Source organism: Stegodyphus dumicola, chromosome 12 (assembly GCF_044657685.1).
Source record: "Stegodyphus dumicola isolate Sdum_Otavi_A_Nest chromosome 12, ASM4465768v1".
Taxonomy (NCBI): domain Eukaryota; kingdom Metazoa; phylum Arthropoda; class Arachnida; order Araneae; family Eresidae; genus Stegodyphus; species Stegodyphus dumicola.
The window spans coordinates 43,284,943-43,303,706 of NC_140779.1; the positions used below are offsets into that span (position 1 = coordinate 43,284,943).

The window sequence follows — 18,764 nt, forward strand, 5'->3', positions numbered from 1 at the left end:
GAGGAAAGTCTGTGTGTGTGTATTTATTCGCTAATAATTCAGTCACTACTATAGCTATCGTCACCAAACTTTCTACAATTCTTTTCTAGGTCGACGTCCACCTTTTTTCCAAAAAAATAAAAGTAGCTAAAATCAAAGATATTAATTAAACACAGAAAAACGACAATTTTAGCCCTCATGTTTCGACTGGCAAAAGTTCTCACAAGCTGGAGATGAAAAATCTGCTTAATTTCAAAAGTTGTTGCCAATGCTCGCTTTCAAATCGTAGAGTTTGTTAATAAAAAATTTCTAAGTTTCATGATGAAATAAAAATAGCATTGCCAAACATTAGCTACATTATTCCTGATTTCAAAAATCCATGAGAAGCTATTCCGACTATTCCCATCTTCATATGACTTTAATCAGCCGAATTATTAATTAAAAACTCCGAAAGAGCTAATTTTCGCATTCATTTTTCCGAATGGCAACAGTGTCGCGCGCTGGAGATAAAAATGCTTTATTTCAGAAAGAGTTGCTACTGATCGCTTTCAAATCGTAGAGTTTGTTAATCAAAGATTTGTAATCGAAATTTTTTACGTGGGTTCCATATCGCATCAGACTGCAAAATGTGTAACTATGAATCGTATTTTTTGCATCGTTATTAGAGAAGTATTACAGTGCTATCGTTCTTTCTGTTGTCAGATACATAACTCTCAATGTAACTAAACTGGCATCGGATACTTCCACTAGTAATAAACAGAATTTAACTTTGCATGACTACCATCTCCTGTAGAAGGTCATCTCTGAAATTTTAAAGCATTTCTTCGAATGTTTGAAAAATGAAATGTCTAAAGTGATCATAATCATTTTCACAGAAAACTATGCTCATTTGAATTTTGAGGAAGTGTAATTGTTTTTAAATACTAAATATTTTGAGATATTATTCTGAAAGATTTATTTTTCACTTTCAGATATGATTTATAAGCTATATAAAAGTATGAAAATTTAAATTTTCGTCTACATAACAAAAAGATGTGAATATGGAAATCTCTTCTATGCCAGCATCCTGCAATCAAAATTCGCAGCTTATTTGTCTCAAATTATTCGGGACGTAAACTTTATATAACTGGAAGATGTTCTTGGAAAAAAGCAACACAGATATTTGCTATCAGAATTATAATTTAATATTAATTTATTTCTTTGCAGATTTGTATTAATAGTTCTTGTATTTTCTTTTAGGAGGAAGTAATGCATTTTTTCCTTTCATAAACTGCTTCGTCCATACCATTATGTATTCCTATTACTGTTTAGCTGCATTAGGACCTGGAATGCGTAAATATTTGTGGTGGAAAAAGTATTTGACAATCATCCAAATGGTAATTATCTGCTTTTAATATGAACTTAAAACTTTATAAATATCTTTAATCCGTTTTGAAATTGAAAAGATTAAGTTTCTTTTTATTTTCAATTTCGTGATTTTAGAATAGCACAAATGCAAAGTAGCCAGATTTTTTTTTCATTTCATCTTTCTGTGATGAAAGTACAGACTCAGTTTTATTAATTAGTAAATTCAGCAAGAATTTTAAAATAATTAGATATGTATAATAATTAATAAGTAAAATGATTTTAAATTAATATTAAATTGGAAGAATGTCGCTCGAAAAAAGAAAGTTATACATTTTACTCATTTCTTATGAATAAATCTAATTACATATTAGTATAAAAATATTTAACCCTTCTGCATAAAAAAGTGCTGAGCTTTATGAAAACTACTATATTAAAGGAAAACTACTATATTATGATCGACTTTCTTTAGGATAAAAGAATCATTCCCTTTATAAAGTATTTCTCCCGCCTTCTTAGCGTGCCCTCGTAGTGTAGTGGTCAGCACGCTGGGCGCGTATTCCAGAGGTCCGTGGTTCGATTCCCGGCGAAGGAATTGCTCATTTTTCATCTCTCCTGCTTCGGATCTGCGCATGTCAGCGGCCATATTGGTTGTGGTTTTGTGTGCTCCGTTAAAAGTGCTAAAATCTTGGTAATTATACCACTTGTGTTTGTGAAAATGTGATTCTTCCATGGATTACTAGTTCCGGTTGCGATATTTGTGGTGTTTCTCTGCGAAGAAGGGAAATCTCCGAGGATAGGAAGACTTTTAAAATTGTTGCTGTCCGCCGCCCTCATTTGCATATCCTGAGTAAGCATTGTCTCTCAAGGCTTTTATATACTGTGCTAATAACTTTTGAGTACAAAATAGGATTTTATATCTGTTTCTCTACCTATTTTTTGAAAATTGTGATTTTGGTACATGTATGAAAAATGTTATATGCATTTGTAATTCTGAGTAAGCGTTAGGCTTTGTGTGGCGGATATATGTTGACACCACGGATTTGGTGCGCCATCCGAAGAAGTCTTTCTGCCCGTCGAGAAGGTGATATCGAAATCCTTGGTGCACCGAATTTTGAAGTCTTCCTGCCAGTTGGTCGATTTGTTTAATTTCCGTCAGATAATTCAAATTTCTGCTTAAAAAATTATTTTGGAACCATTTAAAACACAAAGTGAGATGGTTCGTCCAAAAAATAAAGAGCCTAAGGGGCAACGCCCCGACAATGAGACGCAGTCGGCCAGTGCTCCAATAATAGATAAGACACAGAAACAGAGCAGTACACGACAGCTAGACGTTGATATAACTTTGGTAGATGCCAGTACAGAGTATCAAGAGGCTTCAGAGTGCTATACTAATCTAATTGGATATTTAAATAGAGACGACATTTCCACAAAAGCAAACAAAAAGATACGAGGTTTCTTTGACCATATGTTAAGAATAGTCTCGAAGCAGAGTTACAAAATTGCCAATTTGGAAGGACAAATTGAACAAACTAAGAATATAGAGACATACATCCAAGGAATAGTCGCCACTCAAAAGCTGTCTTTTGCAGAAGTTGCAAGATCTCGACGGCCATCCAGAAGTAGTTCTAGATCTAGACGATCACAATCAAGATCACGGCAAGAGACAGAGCATGTATTACTAGTCTATCCTAAGACTGAGGGTAGTACATCCGACGAGGTAAAGGAGAAGCTGGTGAAGTACATAGATCCAGGAAAACTCAAAGTAGGCGTCAAGAATATAAAGAGAATCAACAAAGGAGGGCTCCTAGTAGAAGTTACGAAAAAGGAAGAACTGGCAATACTTGAAGAGGCCATAAATGAAAATCGGAAGCTGAAGGACGTAGTGGAGACGAAACATCCACAAAAAAGAAACCCCAGAATAATAGTCTACAATGTCAACGAGAACATTAATAAAGACGAGATAGTAAACTTCATTAAAATACAGAACACCGACCTAGCAGAAAGTGAAATAGAGATTCTGTTCGCCATGAAGGCCCGCTTTGGACAGCACTGGGTTCTATCTATAGACCCAGTAGCTTTCAAGATCCTTATGAAAACGAAGAAGTTGAACATACAATGGTCAAGATATAACGTAAGGGAGTTTATAAAGGTTTCGCAATGTGTCAAATGCCTTGGGTATAACCACCCAGCAAAATATTGCAAGAAAGATAAAGTCTGTGCCGGATGCGGCTCCACACACCACGAGAAGACCAACTGTGACCAAAAAGCAGTCAGCTGTGTCAACTGCACAAAGGTGAATAAACGATATAATACAGGCCTCGATGCCCAACATGATAGCCGAGATAAGAAATGCCCATGCTACCTAAAAGAGCTCGAAAGATTAAAACAACGAACAAATTATAGATAGTATCCAAATAATCCAGATTAATCTTAAGCACTCCAGGAGTGCAACAGAAAACTTAAAGATAAATTTTGAACAAAACGACAAACTCAAAGTAGCATGTATCCAGGAACCGTACACAGTACAGAACAAACTGTACGGATTCCCCACAAAATATAGGAAGTTCTACTCTCGAACAGACGCAATAACTGCAGTTATTATAGCGGACTCAAATCTCCCAGTTCTGGAACTTTTAAGCTCTCCGGAGATTATAGCGCTTGCAATAGGCAGTGACTCAAGATTTATACTAATCACGGTATACTGTCCTCCATCGCGAGATATTGCACCAATCCTGACAACCCTAGAAAGGTTTATGCAGGACAATAACAACATGACTACAATAATTACCGGAGATTTCAATGCCAAAAGTCCCCTATGGGGCTCACATAATACGGACACACGAGGCCTCAAAGTATGCGAATTCATTGCCAGCACTGGACTATCGATAGTCAATGAAATAGGGGATACGCCAACCTTCGCAGGAGTAAGTGGTAACAGCTGGATTGACCTCACACTTATCATAAGTAGAGACAGAATCCGGATCGATAATTGGAAGGTAACGGACGAAGCAAACAATAGCGATCATAATAATATCTATTTTGACGTCTCCAGCATTCATTACCCAACATGGAGAAGATCGAAAATCAATGTACGACATACCGACTGGCTAAGTTTCAAAAGGTATATCTCAAAATCTTTAGCAGACCCTAGAAATCTGACAACTATCGAAGAAATCGATAAATATGTAAGAGAAGTTACCACTAGTCTTCACGAGATCTATCAAATAACAGTTCTCTCACATAACTCGAAACCAAGGTCGCGCACCTGTCCATGGTGGACAAAAGATCTCACTATTCTCAGGAAAAAGGTCAGAGCAACAAGGAAAAGATTCCAAAAAACAACTGGAGAGGAAAGGACCCATAACAGGCTGCTTTACCAGAGGGTACGTGCACAGTACCGGCAAAAGATGTATAAAGAAAAGAAAAAAGCATGGGACATGACATGGAACAAAATCACTGTTAGCTCTCCGTTCGGAACATACTTCGATCTAGCTAAAGGGAAGAGCATGGATCCATTACAGATAGGTTCAGTTCAAAAAGAAGATGGCACAATGACGAGCACAATTGAGGATACAATTAGAGAAATCATGAGGTTCCATTTTCCAGAAGACGACCCCAACGAGGACTCTACATACCATGCAGATATTCGTTCCCAATCAACCGAGATTCCAAACTCGGAAGACGATCAGCCGTTCACACTCGAAGAAATGCAACGTACGATAAACTCAACACGCCGAGGTAAAGCTCCTGGGCTGGATGGCCTCACGATTGAAACCATTGAAGAGCTTAGGCTCGCGGACGACAAACAAATTCTAGCACTCTTTAACAAGTGCCTTGAATTAGGTTATTTTCCAAAGGAATGGAAAAACGCAGAGCTAGTATTGTTCCAGAAAGAGGGAAAACCAAAGTCCATGCCCAGTTCTTACAGACCTATCTGCTTACTCTCAGCGTGGGGCAAGGTCCTTGACAAGATGCTTACGCAGAGATTAACGTATTACCTGGTCAAAAACAAACTACTAAACCCCGCCCAATTCGGGTTTACTAAAGGGCGGAGCACCACCGACGCCCTCAACTGTGTTCAAGACATCATCTTAAATAACAGACAAAATAACCTCCATACGTGTATAATATCACTTGACGTAGCTTCCGCATTCAATAAACTATGGTGGCCAGCGCTCAAAACAAAACTAAAAGACCTGCGATGTCCAAAGAATCTTTACCAACTGATCGCAAGCTACCTCACAGAACGTCAAGTGACCTACAAAAGAGACGGCTTAAATATCACGATGAATTACCACAAAGGAGCCCCACAGGGGTCTAATATCGGACCCATCTTGTGGAACATAATTGCAGACTCAGCGCTGAACATCAACTTTGGAGACAATGCCAAGATACAAGCTTACGCCGACGATATTATACTCATAATAGACGGAGGCAATAGGACAACAATAGAGCGTAAAGCAGACGCAGCACTCAAATTGCTTGCAAAATGGAGTCAAGACAACAAACTGTGTTTCAGTATTGAAAAGACACAGATGATAGTCTTTCCAAAAAGTTCAAAAATAGACGCGAATCCACCACGCATAAAGTGGGAAGGGCATCCATTGCGACGCCAGAATACCATTAAATACCTCGGATTCACGCTTGATAAGAAGCTCACGTGGGTATCACATCTTACGGAAGTCCGAGATAAGACGCATCGAATCATCAATAAACTAAACAGGATAATCACAGACAAGTGGAGCCAAAAGGGGCGCCTGTTAAAACATCTATACCTTAATGCAATTGAACGCATGATCCTCTACGGCTGCCCAGTCTGGATGAATGGCACAGCAAGAATATGCCAAAAACTACATCAAATACAGCGAGTAATCCTGTTAAAAATCACCAGTGCGTATAGCACCACATCAACCGCAGCACTTCAGGTCTTAGCTGGCACGCTCCCACTCGACCTAAAAGCAGAATTAGAAAGATCAATCTATCGACTTCTACATTACAAAGAGGACCTTCACACTAAAAAAGATTTACATCTATCATATGCCAGCATAGAAAGCTTCCAAGATTCCCCTAACTTACACCCAGGAGATCTACCCATCCTTTCCTGGTGCAAATCGCCACCCTCAGGACAACAAAGAGAGATTTTTTCTGACGGTTCAAAAATTTCAGGACGAGTAGGGGCAGCGTTCACGGTCTTTTCGAACAATGAAGAAATTTATCAAGCACAATTCCGTCTAAGCGATCATGCTTTAGTCTTCCAAGCCGAGTCCCTAGCACTCAAAGAAGCAGCACTATGGTTAGGTACACAACCAGCAGCTCACACTTCATTCTTCACAGATAGCATGAGCGTTCTGAATGCGCTGAATTCCTTTCCTCCAAAACATCCGCACACGGCAGCACTTAGAGAGATCTTCTTGACGTTAGGCTCTTCCATACCTTTAAAGATCAACTGGATAAAAGGACATACCGGGCAGAAAGGCAACGAACGAGCGGATGAACTAGCTAAGACTGCAGCTCTCAAACCAGAAATTGACAAGGAAGTTCCGCTTTCCGCAGAAGTTGCAAAAAGGCTCCTCAAGACAGCATTTCAAGAGACATGGGCATCACGATGGCAGGAAGAAGAGACAGGAAGATTTACTTACAACATCTTCCCAATACCTTCTCTCAAGAGGCTGAAATGCAACCGACTCTTCCTCCAAGCCTGTACCAACCACGGGAAATTCCCAGCGTATTACAGACGTTTCCTCAGACGGGACGTCAACTGTTCTTGCGGTTTTCGCGGGGAAGACGCGGACGCACTTCATTACCTGCTCTCCTGCCCTCTGACAGAGCACCTTCGACAGCAGTTCTTTCCTTCCGACTACATCACATATCCTGTGAATAGACTGTTCACGGACTATTACTGCAACAAGGGCATCTTAGAGATAATGAAGCAAGTGAATGAAAATAATTATATCCAAGAAACTACAGATTAAAGTAAAATGTAGAAAGGCGGCCTAACCGTCAGATTGCTAGCAATGAATAGGATAACTTCCTAACCCTGTAGTGCCATTAACTCAGTTTGGCGGAACAGGTTAAGTAAAGTGACCATATCTCTCCTGCTTCCGGAATAAACCTAATGTCTCTACAACTTCTGAAGTAAAATGCTTTAGTTAAAAATGAATTAAAAAAAATAAACACGATCAAACTGATAATATCGTGTAAAACTTAATTTATACTGTTTATGAATGAGTTAAGAACGCATGAAAACATACATTTCATCATTTAATATTTTAATGTGTTCTGGGTTGAGGTTTCAACTGCGGAACCTAGGTTAACTGTGTTAAAGGACAATAATAAGCCTCTCTGCCTGGGTTCATTAACATACCGGCTGGTTGTTTCTAGTTTTGATAAGTATAATGTAAGAGCAACTAAAGGTTTTTAGAATATCCTGTCAGAAGTCATTTCTTTCCTTATACCTGCAAACTTCAAGTGGTTTACTGGAACAAAATAGGATAACTTATCAAGGTTTATTACGGATGGTAAATGGTTCAATAATTAATAATCTTAAAGACATTATGTTTGTTAACCCTTTATTTGTCCTTTCTGCATCTTGAAAATAATATAGTTTAGTTATTAATTAATCTTTAACTGATGATTCACCATTAATTCACAGAAATTTTTAAAAATGTGTTTATTATCAGTTTTTCCAAACTTTTTTCGGTCGATTAAATACGCGGGGCATATACTACATCCATTCATTAAATATAAAATTTGAAGCATACAAGCACGATTCGAATCTATATCATTCGAAGCTTTAACGATAATTTTCTTTTTCTACCGACTGCGTACTACGTTTTTGTTGATTACTTAAGAGGGATGGAAGTGTGGCTTTGGTTCAGTGGAGTCATCACAAAAAGGGAGGAAAGCAAATGTAGAAATGTTTAAATCTTGTATACCCTTTCACCTAATGGCCTTGAAGGGCAACGCCAAAACCACCTGAAGTTTAATTTGTAGGAACATCAGGAAGAAGGCATTTTAATTTTATATTCTGTTCCTTGTCCCTACGGCCTTGACCGTAAAGGTCTGAGTGAAACTCTAAATAGGTTTTTCCCCCTTGCAGATGCAGAATCATTTGTCTGATCCGCTCTTTACTTTGGTTATCCTAATTACTGAAGTTTGAATCTATTCAGAAAATATTTCACTGAAGTCATAACCTACATTAATAAGCATCCACTTGCAGATATGCACTATAATGATGATGTAACTCTGTGGTTATTGCTTTGCAAATTGAGATCAAACAGGATCTCGACAGCTGGAAATACCCGTCTCCTCGTGTCTCGTCTACCCCAAAATTTTCGCTTGTATGAAGCTATAACTTAAAGGTTAGTAAACCGCAGAAGATGAAAGAAGAATTTTCTATACATCAAGATAGAAGTCAAGACATCTATTTATTTATTTATAGATAAGCTCCACCCCTGAAGGAAGTTCTATTATCTAATTCGATCTTCTGAATATCAGTTACTTTTTTTACTCACTACTATTTTGCGACACTTGAAGTAGTTATGTAAATCTATATTTTATAGCTAACTACATGACTAAAAGAGGGTTTTTCACATGCGGATATTAAATTTTTTCTCATTAACTATTTTAAAATTTGCTTTTACTTGAATGATTTCCCCCTCCAAAACCTTCCTCTAAGTGCTTCCTCCTATATATCTAATTTGAATATCGTTCGAGCCGGAAATTTGTACTTCGGCAGGGAAATGAAATGAGGTTTGATAAAAAAGGGAGTTAACATAAAATAACGGATTTTAAAATTAAAATGAACCTTACAGCATAATCCAATTTATATGGTAGCCAACACATTCAGTTTTGGGGTAACATTGCATAAGCTGTATTTAATTGAGGTTTTTAATTGTTTTATATTTCATATGTGCAATCCAGTTTTATTTGTAATCGGCATAATACTTATGTTATGCATTATTAATATATATGCATTAACTGGGCTCTAATTATTTGATAAAGTAACATAGGCGTATACGCATATCGTGAAATATACCCAGAACTGCCTTTATAAGCTGCAGTAATATTATCTACACTGGCAGCGTAAAATCAACAATTATGTGTCTGTATGCGATTATGATAATAAAAGAACTGTGTAACTTAACTGTTTATATGATATTAGGATATTAAATATTAGGATATGTACTCAACTACCGTATGCCTATTAACTGTATAAATGTAACTAAGTATTTTAAATGGGTCTTGTTTGCCAATGCAATTTTTTTTTTCTTTGAATTTCATGAATTTTAATAAATACTGTCTGTACCGTTGGCCCTATCCAAGGCAAGGCTTGGCTGTTATAATGGATAGCGTCTACCAGGGTGGCATTACACCGTTAGACTTTTCTTGAAAACATTAAGGTCAGAGGTTCCATTTGGTTGCATGAGGATGAATAAATTAGTGACAATAATACAGTTGTTTTAAATATTGTTTGTGTAATAAAGTAATATTTTGAACAGCTTAAATAATTTATAAAAATTTATCTGCAAAATAAAATACAAACATTGAAGTGTTTTATTATAGAAATGTAACATCTTGTCAAAATTTTTAAATATGAACTTATTAATATTTGCTAAATGAAACTTCGCATCGAACTTGGAACAAAAATCTTCCCTAAATGAGGCTTTTGCAATTACTCAAAACTGGAAACTCTAACTGCAACTATGTTTCTAGAAATTAGTATCAACACTATGCCATGTAGTAAATTTTTAGATATCCGACCGATCAAATATAAATCTCCCAAAATATGGCATTATTTCATTTCATCCGTTTACGTCAATTGTGTAAAACTTCCTTCCAGTTTTGAAAGTTTGGCTTACGTTTCTTAAGGTCTCAGACACTTCACAGACGTCTCGGAACGGCTCAGAAAATGAGGAATACATTCAGTAAACTACATAGAACCAGTATTATCCTTACTAAATGCCAATGGAAATATTCATTGAATAATGAAATTTCCTACTCAATTGCTACTAATTAATCCTATAGCAAAGAAAAGCCAAAATTCATCCGGGTGGGACTAAACTACTTTAAGAAAAAAGTTAGCACTTAGCCGGGCTTCGAAAGCTTCGCCTGAAGTTAAGCGCTATCTCCAGCAGTTAAGATATCACATTAAAGAATAAAAGACGAAAATATTTCTTCAGTTGCTGAATTAGATTTTTTTTAAATTTCACAAATACTCTCCAGTTTGAGGAAATGAATCAGAGCTTTCCGCGCGTTTTTTAAACAATGTTGGCATCCATATTAGCAAATATAATTTAATGTTACTTGTTAACGTAATTTTTTTTTTTTCATTTTAGATCCAATTTGTGATTGCTTTCGCACACGCTATGGTTCCTCTGTTCTACGACTGCGGATACCAAAAGGGATTCGCTTACGCTATCATGTTCCACGCTTTCCTGTTTATGGCAATGTTCATGAACTTTTATCGCCACGCTTACAATTCGAGTAAACAGTCTCGGATTACGTCCCAAGAAGAATCTTCATCTGCCCTAAAGACAAAAAGTTCTATTGCTGGCAGCAAGTACCAAGAAAATGGTACCGTTCACAAGCGTAGCAATGGATCTGTCATCCAAGAAGAAGCAGCCAAGAGGAAAGTGAGCGGAAAAGAACTCTGAATTCCTTGTTATCCTTTAGGTGAAAAGGGCAACAGAGATATGTTTTCGAAATTCAAAACTTTATCACCTTTAATCTTCCATTTATGTGTGTTCTTTGAAGCGAGGCTTTGAGAAAAGACTTTCATACGTAAAGAAAGATGTGATAATTTTCGGAATGCTCTGCAATCCTCATTTTAACATTCGTTTTGATAACATTTTCATAGTCTGAAGAGACTGCTTTTAGTATTGCCGGAACGTGAACTCAAAATAACTTACATAATGTTATTCTCATATTTATTTAAAGTACTACTTTTTTAGTGCTTCATTCAGGGAGAAATTCATTCCTGTGTTTCTGACCTGTTGTTTCGGTTTTATTATGAGTTTCTACAATTAAATATCAGTCTTATCGAATGTTAAATACAAGCATTCTGTAAATTCTCTGTTACAACCTCCAGTTATAAAAAATAAACGGTTAAATTTTACAGAAAAGTATATTTTATAGGTTATTTTACGAAATATTTATTCATTATTAAAATTTATATTTTAATTCTAAACTTGAAGAATTAAAAACCTCCAGGGCGGATTCCACTCTAGGAGGGAATTATACGGTTTATAAGGAATGCGTATGGCTGCCTGAATAATGGTTATGCGCATAGTACCCAGCGTTTGGCACATTCTGAAAATTTGGCGACTTCTATTAAGGTGGTTGCGTTAGCATCTAAGTACCAAATTCCAATTTGTTAATAATCTGAACTATTTATAGTAACTTGAATTACTGTCGTTAGTCCAAACTCAATTTTTGTTACCTTTGAGATAGTGTGAAACGTATATTGGTAATGAACTGCAACTTTTGTTTCAGAGAAAAAATTGTATTCCATATAAAAAATATTTATATTTAATGTCCAAATGTAAAACAAAACTGCCGAAACGTAATAATGTAATTTTAGTGAACCTATTGAAGAAATATTGACAAAAAAAAAAAAAAAAAAAAAAAAAGACAAAGGAAACAGAAGTTGAAAATATTACCTCTTCTGTAGTGAGCGTATAACTTGTTAGGGCGTCAGATTATACGAAATGAAATTATTATTGAAATAATGAAATAAGCCTTTATAAATTAAGAGATGCTTGAAGTAATCTTATCTTTACAAATAATCAATCATCTTCACTGCTCTAATTGAAAATACTCCCCTGTTAATGACGAGCTTTTAGAGAGCTATTATTCAAAGACGACATTTCAAAGATTTTATATGTTTATTTTTATAATGTGTGTGTGAAAATATTATGTGCTTTGTTTCAAAAATAAATTCTTTTCTTATATTTGAAGTACTTTTCTGTATCTACAGGTCTGCGTCTATCATAACATTCACTTTTGCGATATTTATTTAAGCAAATAAGTGCTTCAAAAAATAAAAGAAATAAAATTTTTATATCCCTTTTATATACAGGGCGATTCTCTATCAGACCGACAAACTCACAGGGTGTTTAGGGGGTACAAAGACGACTCGAAATTACATAGGAATGCAGGGTCGTGAATGCCATAGTTGAGAGCTATGGTTCAAAGAAGCAGATGAAAAAAACAGAAAAAGCAACACATAAATGGGACAAAAAACATGTTTTTGAAAGGTTGTACTAAAACAGGTGTTCGAAATTACGACCGGAAGTCATCTGGCAGGCCAGACACAGGCGCTGCATGGAATTCTTTACGTTCTGGAAGATCCTTGCCATGTCACATATCCTGCCAACAGCTACAGATAGTCGAGCGACGAGTTCTTCAACTGAAGGAACGGGTGTCTCGTATACCAAATGTGACCCTAGAAGAAGAAGGCTATGCATGATAGATCCGGTGATCTGGCAGGTTAATAAACCGGGCCACCACGACCTATCAATCGCAGTCCAAAGGTTACATCGAGGTGTCGGTGGACGTCAGCCGTGTAATCTGGAGAAGCCCCATCATGTTGGTGGCACATGGAGCGGCGTAACGACGGAGAAACATGTGCTGCGCCAAGAAGTTAGGGTAGGACTTCTAGCAAGAAGATCAGATATGCTCTACCGTTTAAAGGACTGGACAGAAGGTGTGGTCTAATGAGGTAGTCTCCAAGAATACCTGCCCAAACACTGACCGAGAAACGCTCTTGAGCTACACGTTGTTAAGTACGATGAGCGTTCTCCTAAGCCCACACGTCTGCCTTATGCTGATTGATGGCTCCCTCACGTGTGAAGTATGCTTCATCCGTGAACAATACGGACGAAACAAATGCACTGTCTGTAGCAGGAACTATGTAGCAAAATTATTAAAGTGGATAATCCTTAAGCTTTAATAATTGAACCTGATAAAGATGGTATGCACTCATTTGGTTTGTTGCGAGTATCCTCTAGACCAGGGATGTCAAACTCATAGGTACACTTGGGCCAAACAAACAAGGTTTAACTTTAGGCGGGCCAAAAAAAAAAATCAATATTTATAGAAACGTAGATTTATTTCAAATAATACAATAATAAGCATATATATATATATATTTATATAGAAAAGAACAAAAAAAATTTAATGTTTACGTCCTGATACTTGACATCTCTTCTCTGCTATTATCTTTCCTATTTTGGGAGAAATTTTGTTTGCAGTGATAACTTTCAACGCTGACCCAAGGTGAGCATCATTAATACGGTTTCTAATAGGAGACTTATTACCTTTCATGACTGAAAATAACTGCTCGCACCGATAAGTGCTACTAAACATGAAAATAATTTCATATGCGAATTTTCGAGTATTTTCAAACCTGGCTGGTAAATATTTGTAAAATTCAGGCACGCCCACTTCAATGAATTTTGCTTTCAAATTTGAGTTGCATTGAATCTCGATCACCTCCATTTGCATATGGCTGGGTACTGAGTCAATACTTATTGAGAAATTCGAAGAAAACAAAAAAAATTTGTCTTCGAGGGAACTAAAATCATTAAACCTCGTTTCAAATTCAGTTGTTAAATTTGCAATTTTTTCTGCGTATTTTTGATACGAACAAGTATCATCTAAACTTGATTTGTTCATGCTGCACGTCGGGAAGTGCGTCAAATCTTCATTTTTAAGTTGTTTTTCCCAAAGAACTAGTTGACATTTGAATGCTTTAATTATGTCAAACATGTTCGTAATGATATGATCTTTTCCTTGTAACGATAAATTTAAATCGGTTAAGTGTTTGGTTATATCAACCAAGAAAGATAAATCTTGTATCCATATTGGATCGTAAAACAAACTTACGTCTTGATTTTTCGTTTTTAAAAACTGACATATTTCTTCTTTCAAATCCCAGAATTGTTTGAAAATCTTGGAGCAAGATAACTAACGTACCTCGGTATAGTAGGACAAACCCGAATATTCACTATCTAACTCACTTAAGAAAGCAGTGAATTGACGCTGATTTAAACCTCGAGATCTTATAAAATTTATAACTTTTTTTATATATGACAAAACATTCTCCATATTTATTACTTTCGTGCATAGAACTTCTTGATGTGTAATACAATGCATATGATGAATGTTTGAACCGTGAATTTCACTAAGTTTTTTTCTTAGTAATGCTACGAAGCCCTTGTTTTTCCCGGTCATTGATGGAGCGCCATCTGTAGCTACAGAATCCATATTGGATCGTAAAACAAACTTACGTCTTGATTTTTCGTTTTTAAAAACTGACATATTTCTTCTTTCAAATCCCAGAATTGTTCGAAAATCTTGGAGAAAGATAACTAACGTACCTCGGTATAGTAAGACAAACCCGAATATTCACTATCTAACTTACTTAAGAAAGCAGTGAATTGACGCTAATTTAAACCTCGAGATCTTATAAAATTTATAACTTTTTTTATATATGACAAAACATTCTCCATATTTATTACTTTAGTGCATAGAACTTCTTGATGTATAATACAATGCATATGATGAATGTTTGAACCGTGAATTTCACTAAGTTTTTTTCTTAGTAATGCTACGAAGCCCTTGTTTTTCCCGGTCATTGATGGAGCGTCATCTGTAGCTACAGAATTTAATTTTTCCAAAGGTAGATTGTATTTCTGCAGAAGTCCAAAAACACAAGTAAATATATCTTCTCCTGTGGTAGTACCAGGCATCGATATTAGTTCCAGTAATTCCTCAAAAATGTTAAAATTCCTGTCACAAGAACGAAGAAACACTGCTAATTGAGCTTTGCCACTAATGTCCGTGCTCTCGTCACAGGCAATGGAGAAACTTTCGAAACTAGATGATTTTGCTTTGATCTGATCACTTAAATTCGCGGCTAAATCAGTAACTCTTTCCGAAACTGTATTTCGAGACAATGAAATTGATTGAAAAGCCTTCACATTTCCAGGACAAACAATTTCTCCAGCTTTCATTAGGCATTCCTTTATGAAATCACCGTCAGTAAAAGGCTTCGAATGTTTAGCTATCAACTCGGACAAGACGTAGCTTGCATGTACCGCCGCTTCACTTTCTTGCAATACTTTACTAAACATGGACTGTTGCTTTTTCACTCCTAACTTGAGCTCTTTCAACTTTTCTTCTCTCATTAATCCTTCGTAATTGTTATATTTCGATTTGTGTTGTTCGTAATGACGTTTAATATCATATAACTTTGATACATTAATAGTATTATTACATATCAAGCAGATTATTTTATCTTTTATTTCACAGCAAAAATATTCTAATTCCCGATTTACTTGGAATATTCTATGTTTGTCAGCGATTTTTCGTTTAATTTTACTACCACTTGGTTTTGATATAGACATACTGAATACAAAGGGCTGGAATAAACACGGTTAACGTTAAAAAGTTAACAAAAATTTATTCTTTCCACAAGAGATAAATGAAAATGCTGATATATTTCTTCAAAAATATTCTAACAATATCACAAAATGTCAAACGTTTAGCAAAAATCAATTCAAAACAGAGAAACTAATTCTATCTCACAGCGAAATCGCTACAGATCAATCACAGCATTAAGTAAACAAACAGTTCGCTAGAAGTACAGCTACTATTGAGATGAGTTGTTTGTTCTCGGCTTTTATAAGCTTTATAATTAATTTCTCGAATATACTGGAAACATCTATAAATATCTGGATTTTGTGGATGGCAACAGCAATTACGAGATATTTATTTATTAGGTATTAAATGCACGCGCTGTTCTATTTTTAACCTTCCAACGCAGCTGTCTTTTCAAAAATCGTCTGCGTTGCTAAGGCAACATGAAGCAAATCTATTTACAATTCTAAGTAAAAAACTAACTAAATAAATAACTATGAAATCCGTAACAATATGAATTAAGTAATAATTAATAATAAAGCAAAGTGCATGCACATGCATGCACCAATATATCGTACAAAACTATGATTGGAAAACTGAGACCATGAGTTCGGCCACATTCGGCTATCGGGGGATGCGTACAAGTTCTGAGTGCACGTGTCCCCCAAAAGCCGAAGGTAGCTGAACGCAAGCTACTCACACGCATTTGTAATTTAAGTAGTGTGTGTGTCAGCTCGCTGTGAGTAATCTAACAACACTGAATAAATTATCGTTAATTACTTAGCAGTAAACTTTTCATTTTTTTCTTCATCGATATGTTATTTTATTATTATATATTATTATTTGCCGATATATTGGCCGGGCCGCAAAAATATTTGTTGTGGGCCGCGAGTTTGACATCCTTGCTCTAGACAATGGATTGAGATAAACCCAATTGTTGGGCTATCGCTCGAGTACTCGTACTTGGATTATCTTCTGTCAGACGTACGACCGCCTCCTCATTGCCAGGTGTCCTAGTCGTTTGCTGTAGATTTATTGTAGCTCTCGTTAAACAACCAGTGTCACGTAACCTTCTGTTCACACTTGCGAAGGTCGTGTTATGTGGAGCTTGCCTGTTCGGGTAACGTTCCTGGTACAAACACAGAGCGACGTGCCTGTTATAATCCGCAGCTCTATATACGATCAGCATGTTGACCAGTTCATCGTTTGAATATGAATTTCATCCTGCTACTTCGGGAAACTACCTCAAGAATGTATAGTGTATTAAGTGTAGCAATGAGTTGTTTAAATGCGCCTTAAGTACAGTGCAATGATCAATGCAATGCATATTATAAAATATATAGTGTTACAATTATGTGTTGCAGAGTGTTAACATGCGATGTAACCAGGAGAATGTTTAATTCAGCATACAGAAAGATCTGCTACTCTGCCCTTGTATGGCCATGTACTATCTTAATTTCGGAATGTAGCTTTAGATAGTTTCGGGATCCGGACGATACCCGATTAGTCTATACAAGCCGCGGGGGTGTCCGGACCTGCTTTCACGTATAACCCCTCGGGAAACGGATCGCAAATGACGACTTTCAGCAGGATCGCTGTTCACGCAACCTTTCGTTCAGCGCCGTCTACCGCAAGATTGCCGGGAGGAATCTTCCGGAACGTAAGGAATTTCATGCAGTGTCGCTGTCAAGCCTGCCTGACAACTTCTCGCCCTAATTTAGAACACTTGTTTTAGTACAACCTTCCAATAATTTTTTTTGTTTTTGTTTTTGTTTTTTGTACATTAATGTGTTGCTGTTTTTGTTCTATTGCTCTGTTTTTTTGCACCATAGCTCACATTAACTACACTTGCGACACTGCAGTTCTATATGATTCTGAGTCGTCTCTGTACCCCCTACACACCCTGTACGTTTGTCGGTCTGATAGCGAATCACCCTGTATATAAAAGCAGGAAAAAATATCTGCGATTTGTTTAATGCAATCTTGTCTCTCTTTACGCGTACTTACAGATTATAAGATTAGCGTTCATTAGTCGTCGCAAATGGTTTCATATTCATTAGATTTTATAGCTAATATTGAAATTTTGTTTAGCTTACTCATCAGTCAGTTTCGTTTAAGAGGTCCATCACGAAAGCGTTTATTTATTAACATGCAATCCTCGGAGTTTTAGTCGTAACTAATTTTCTCTCCAATTAAATGGAAAAATAAATCAACAATCTTGCTATTAGATATTACAATATATGCAATATACAAATAATACTTTTGATATTAAAAGACTCAGTTAGTTAGTTTGTAATTCATACGTAAAAATGTTTTGTCAAAACTACAAATGCATATACAAATATTTAGCTGAAACCCTAAATAACGTTTAGACCTCTTCATCAACAGATGAACCCTCTGATTGTGTTACTGAAGCCGTTTATCACCACTTTTAGGTTGTTTTGTAACGATTCCTTACAAATATATTGTACAGATATTTAGCTTCTTAAATATAAAAAATCTTTTTAAACATAATATTTCCTGCATTTCATTAATTAATAAAACATAGATATAAAAACTATCTGTAAGTTCTGAAATTAAGAAATACATCTGGTAGACTAAATAGCACCTTGGGAGGTTGGACATTTATGCCCATTTTTTGTGAAAATTTAAGTATTAGTGAGATCTACAATACACCTCGAAGATGACATCTGTTTTAGGTCAAATGCCGACACGGAATTCAACGTCATTTCTGCGGAAATCTGTTACATTAGCATACAAGGCCTGTTGTTCGATATATATTTATTTCTTTTCTTACAAGATATTTTGAATAGCACAGTATTATATATAAACATTCATATTGCATAATTGAATACTTATATATAAGGAGAATTATATGGTATATATATATATATATATATATATATATATGCAAATGACAATGCATTAAATTAATACTATATTTGGTGTACAAATAAGTCAAATGTGCTACATTTAATTGATGAAAATCAGTGTGGAAAAAAAACTTTAACATT

General features: G+C 36.0%; 1 protein-coding gene across 1 annotated transcript in view; it reads left to right on the forward strand.

Annotated features, from left to right (window-relative positions):
• Window positions 1-11,963, forward strand: part of LOC118184263 (very long chain fatty acid elongase AAEL008004-like) — a 75,186-nt gene extending 63,223 nt beyond the window's left edge. Inside the window, exons 7-8 of the mRNA XM_035353916.2 lie at window positions 1,219-1,355; window positions 10,665-11,963. Of these exons, the coding sequence (XP_035209807.1) occupies window positions 1,219-1,355; window positions 10,665-10,982 (455 nt within the window). The 3' untranslated portion in view covers window positions 10,983-11,963. The remainder of the gene's footprint in view (window positions 1-1,218; window positions 1,356-10,664) is intronic.
• Window positions 11,964-18,764: the final 6,801 nt, after the last annotated feature.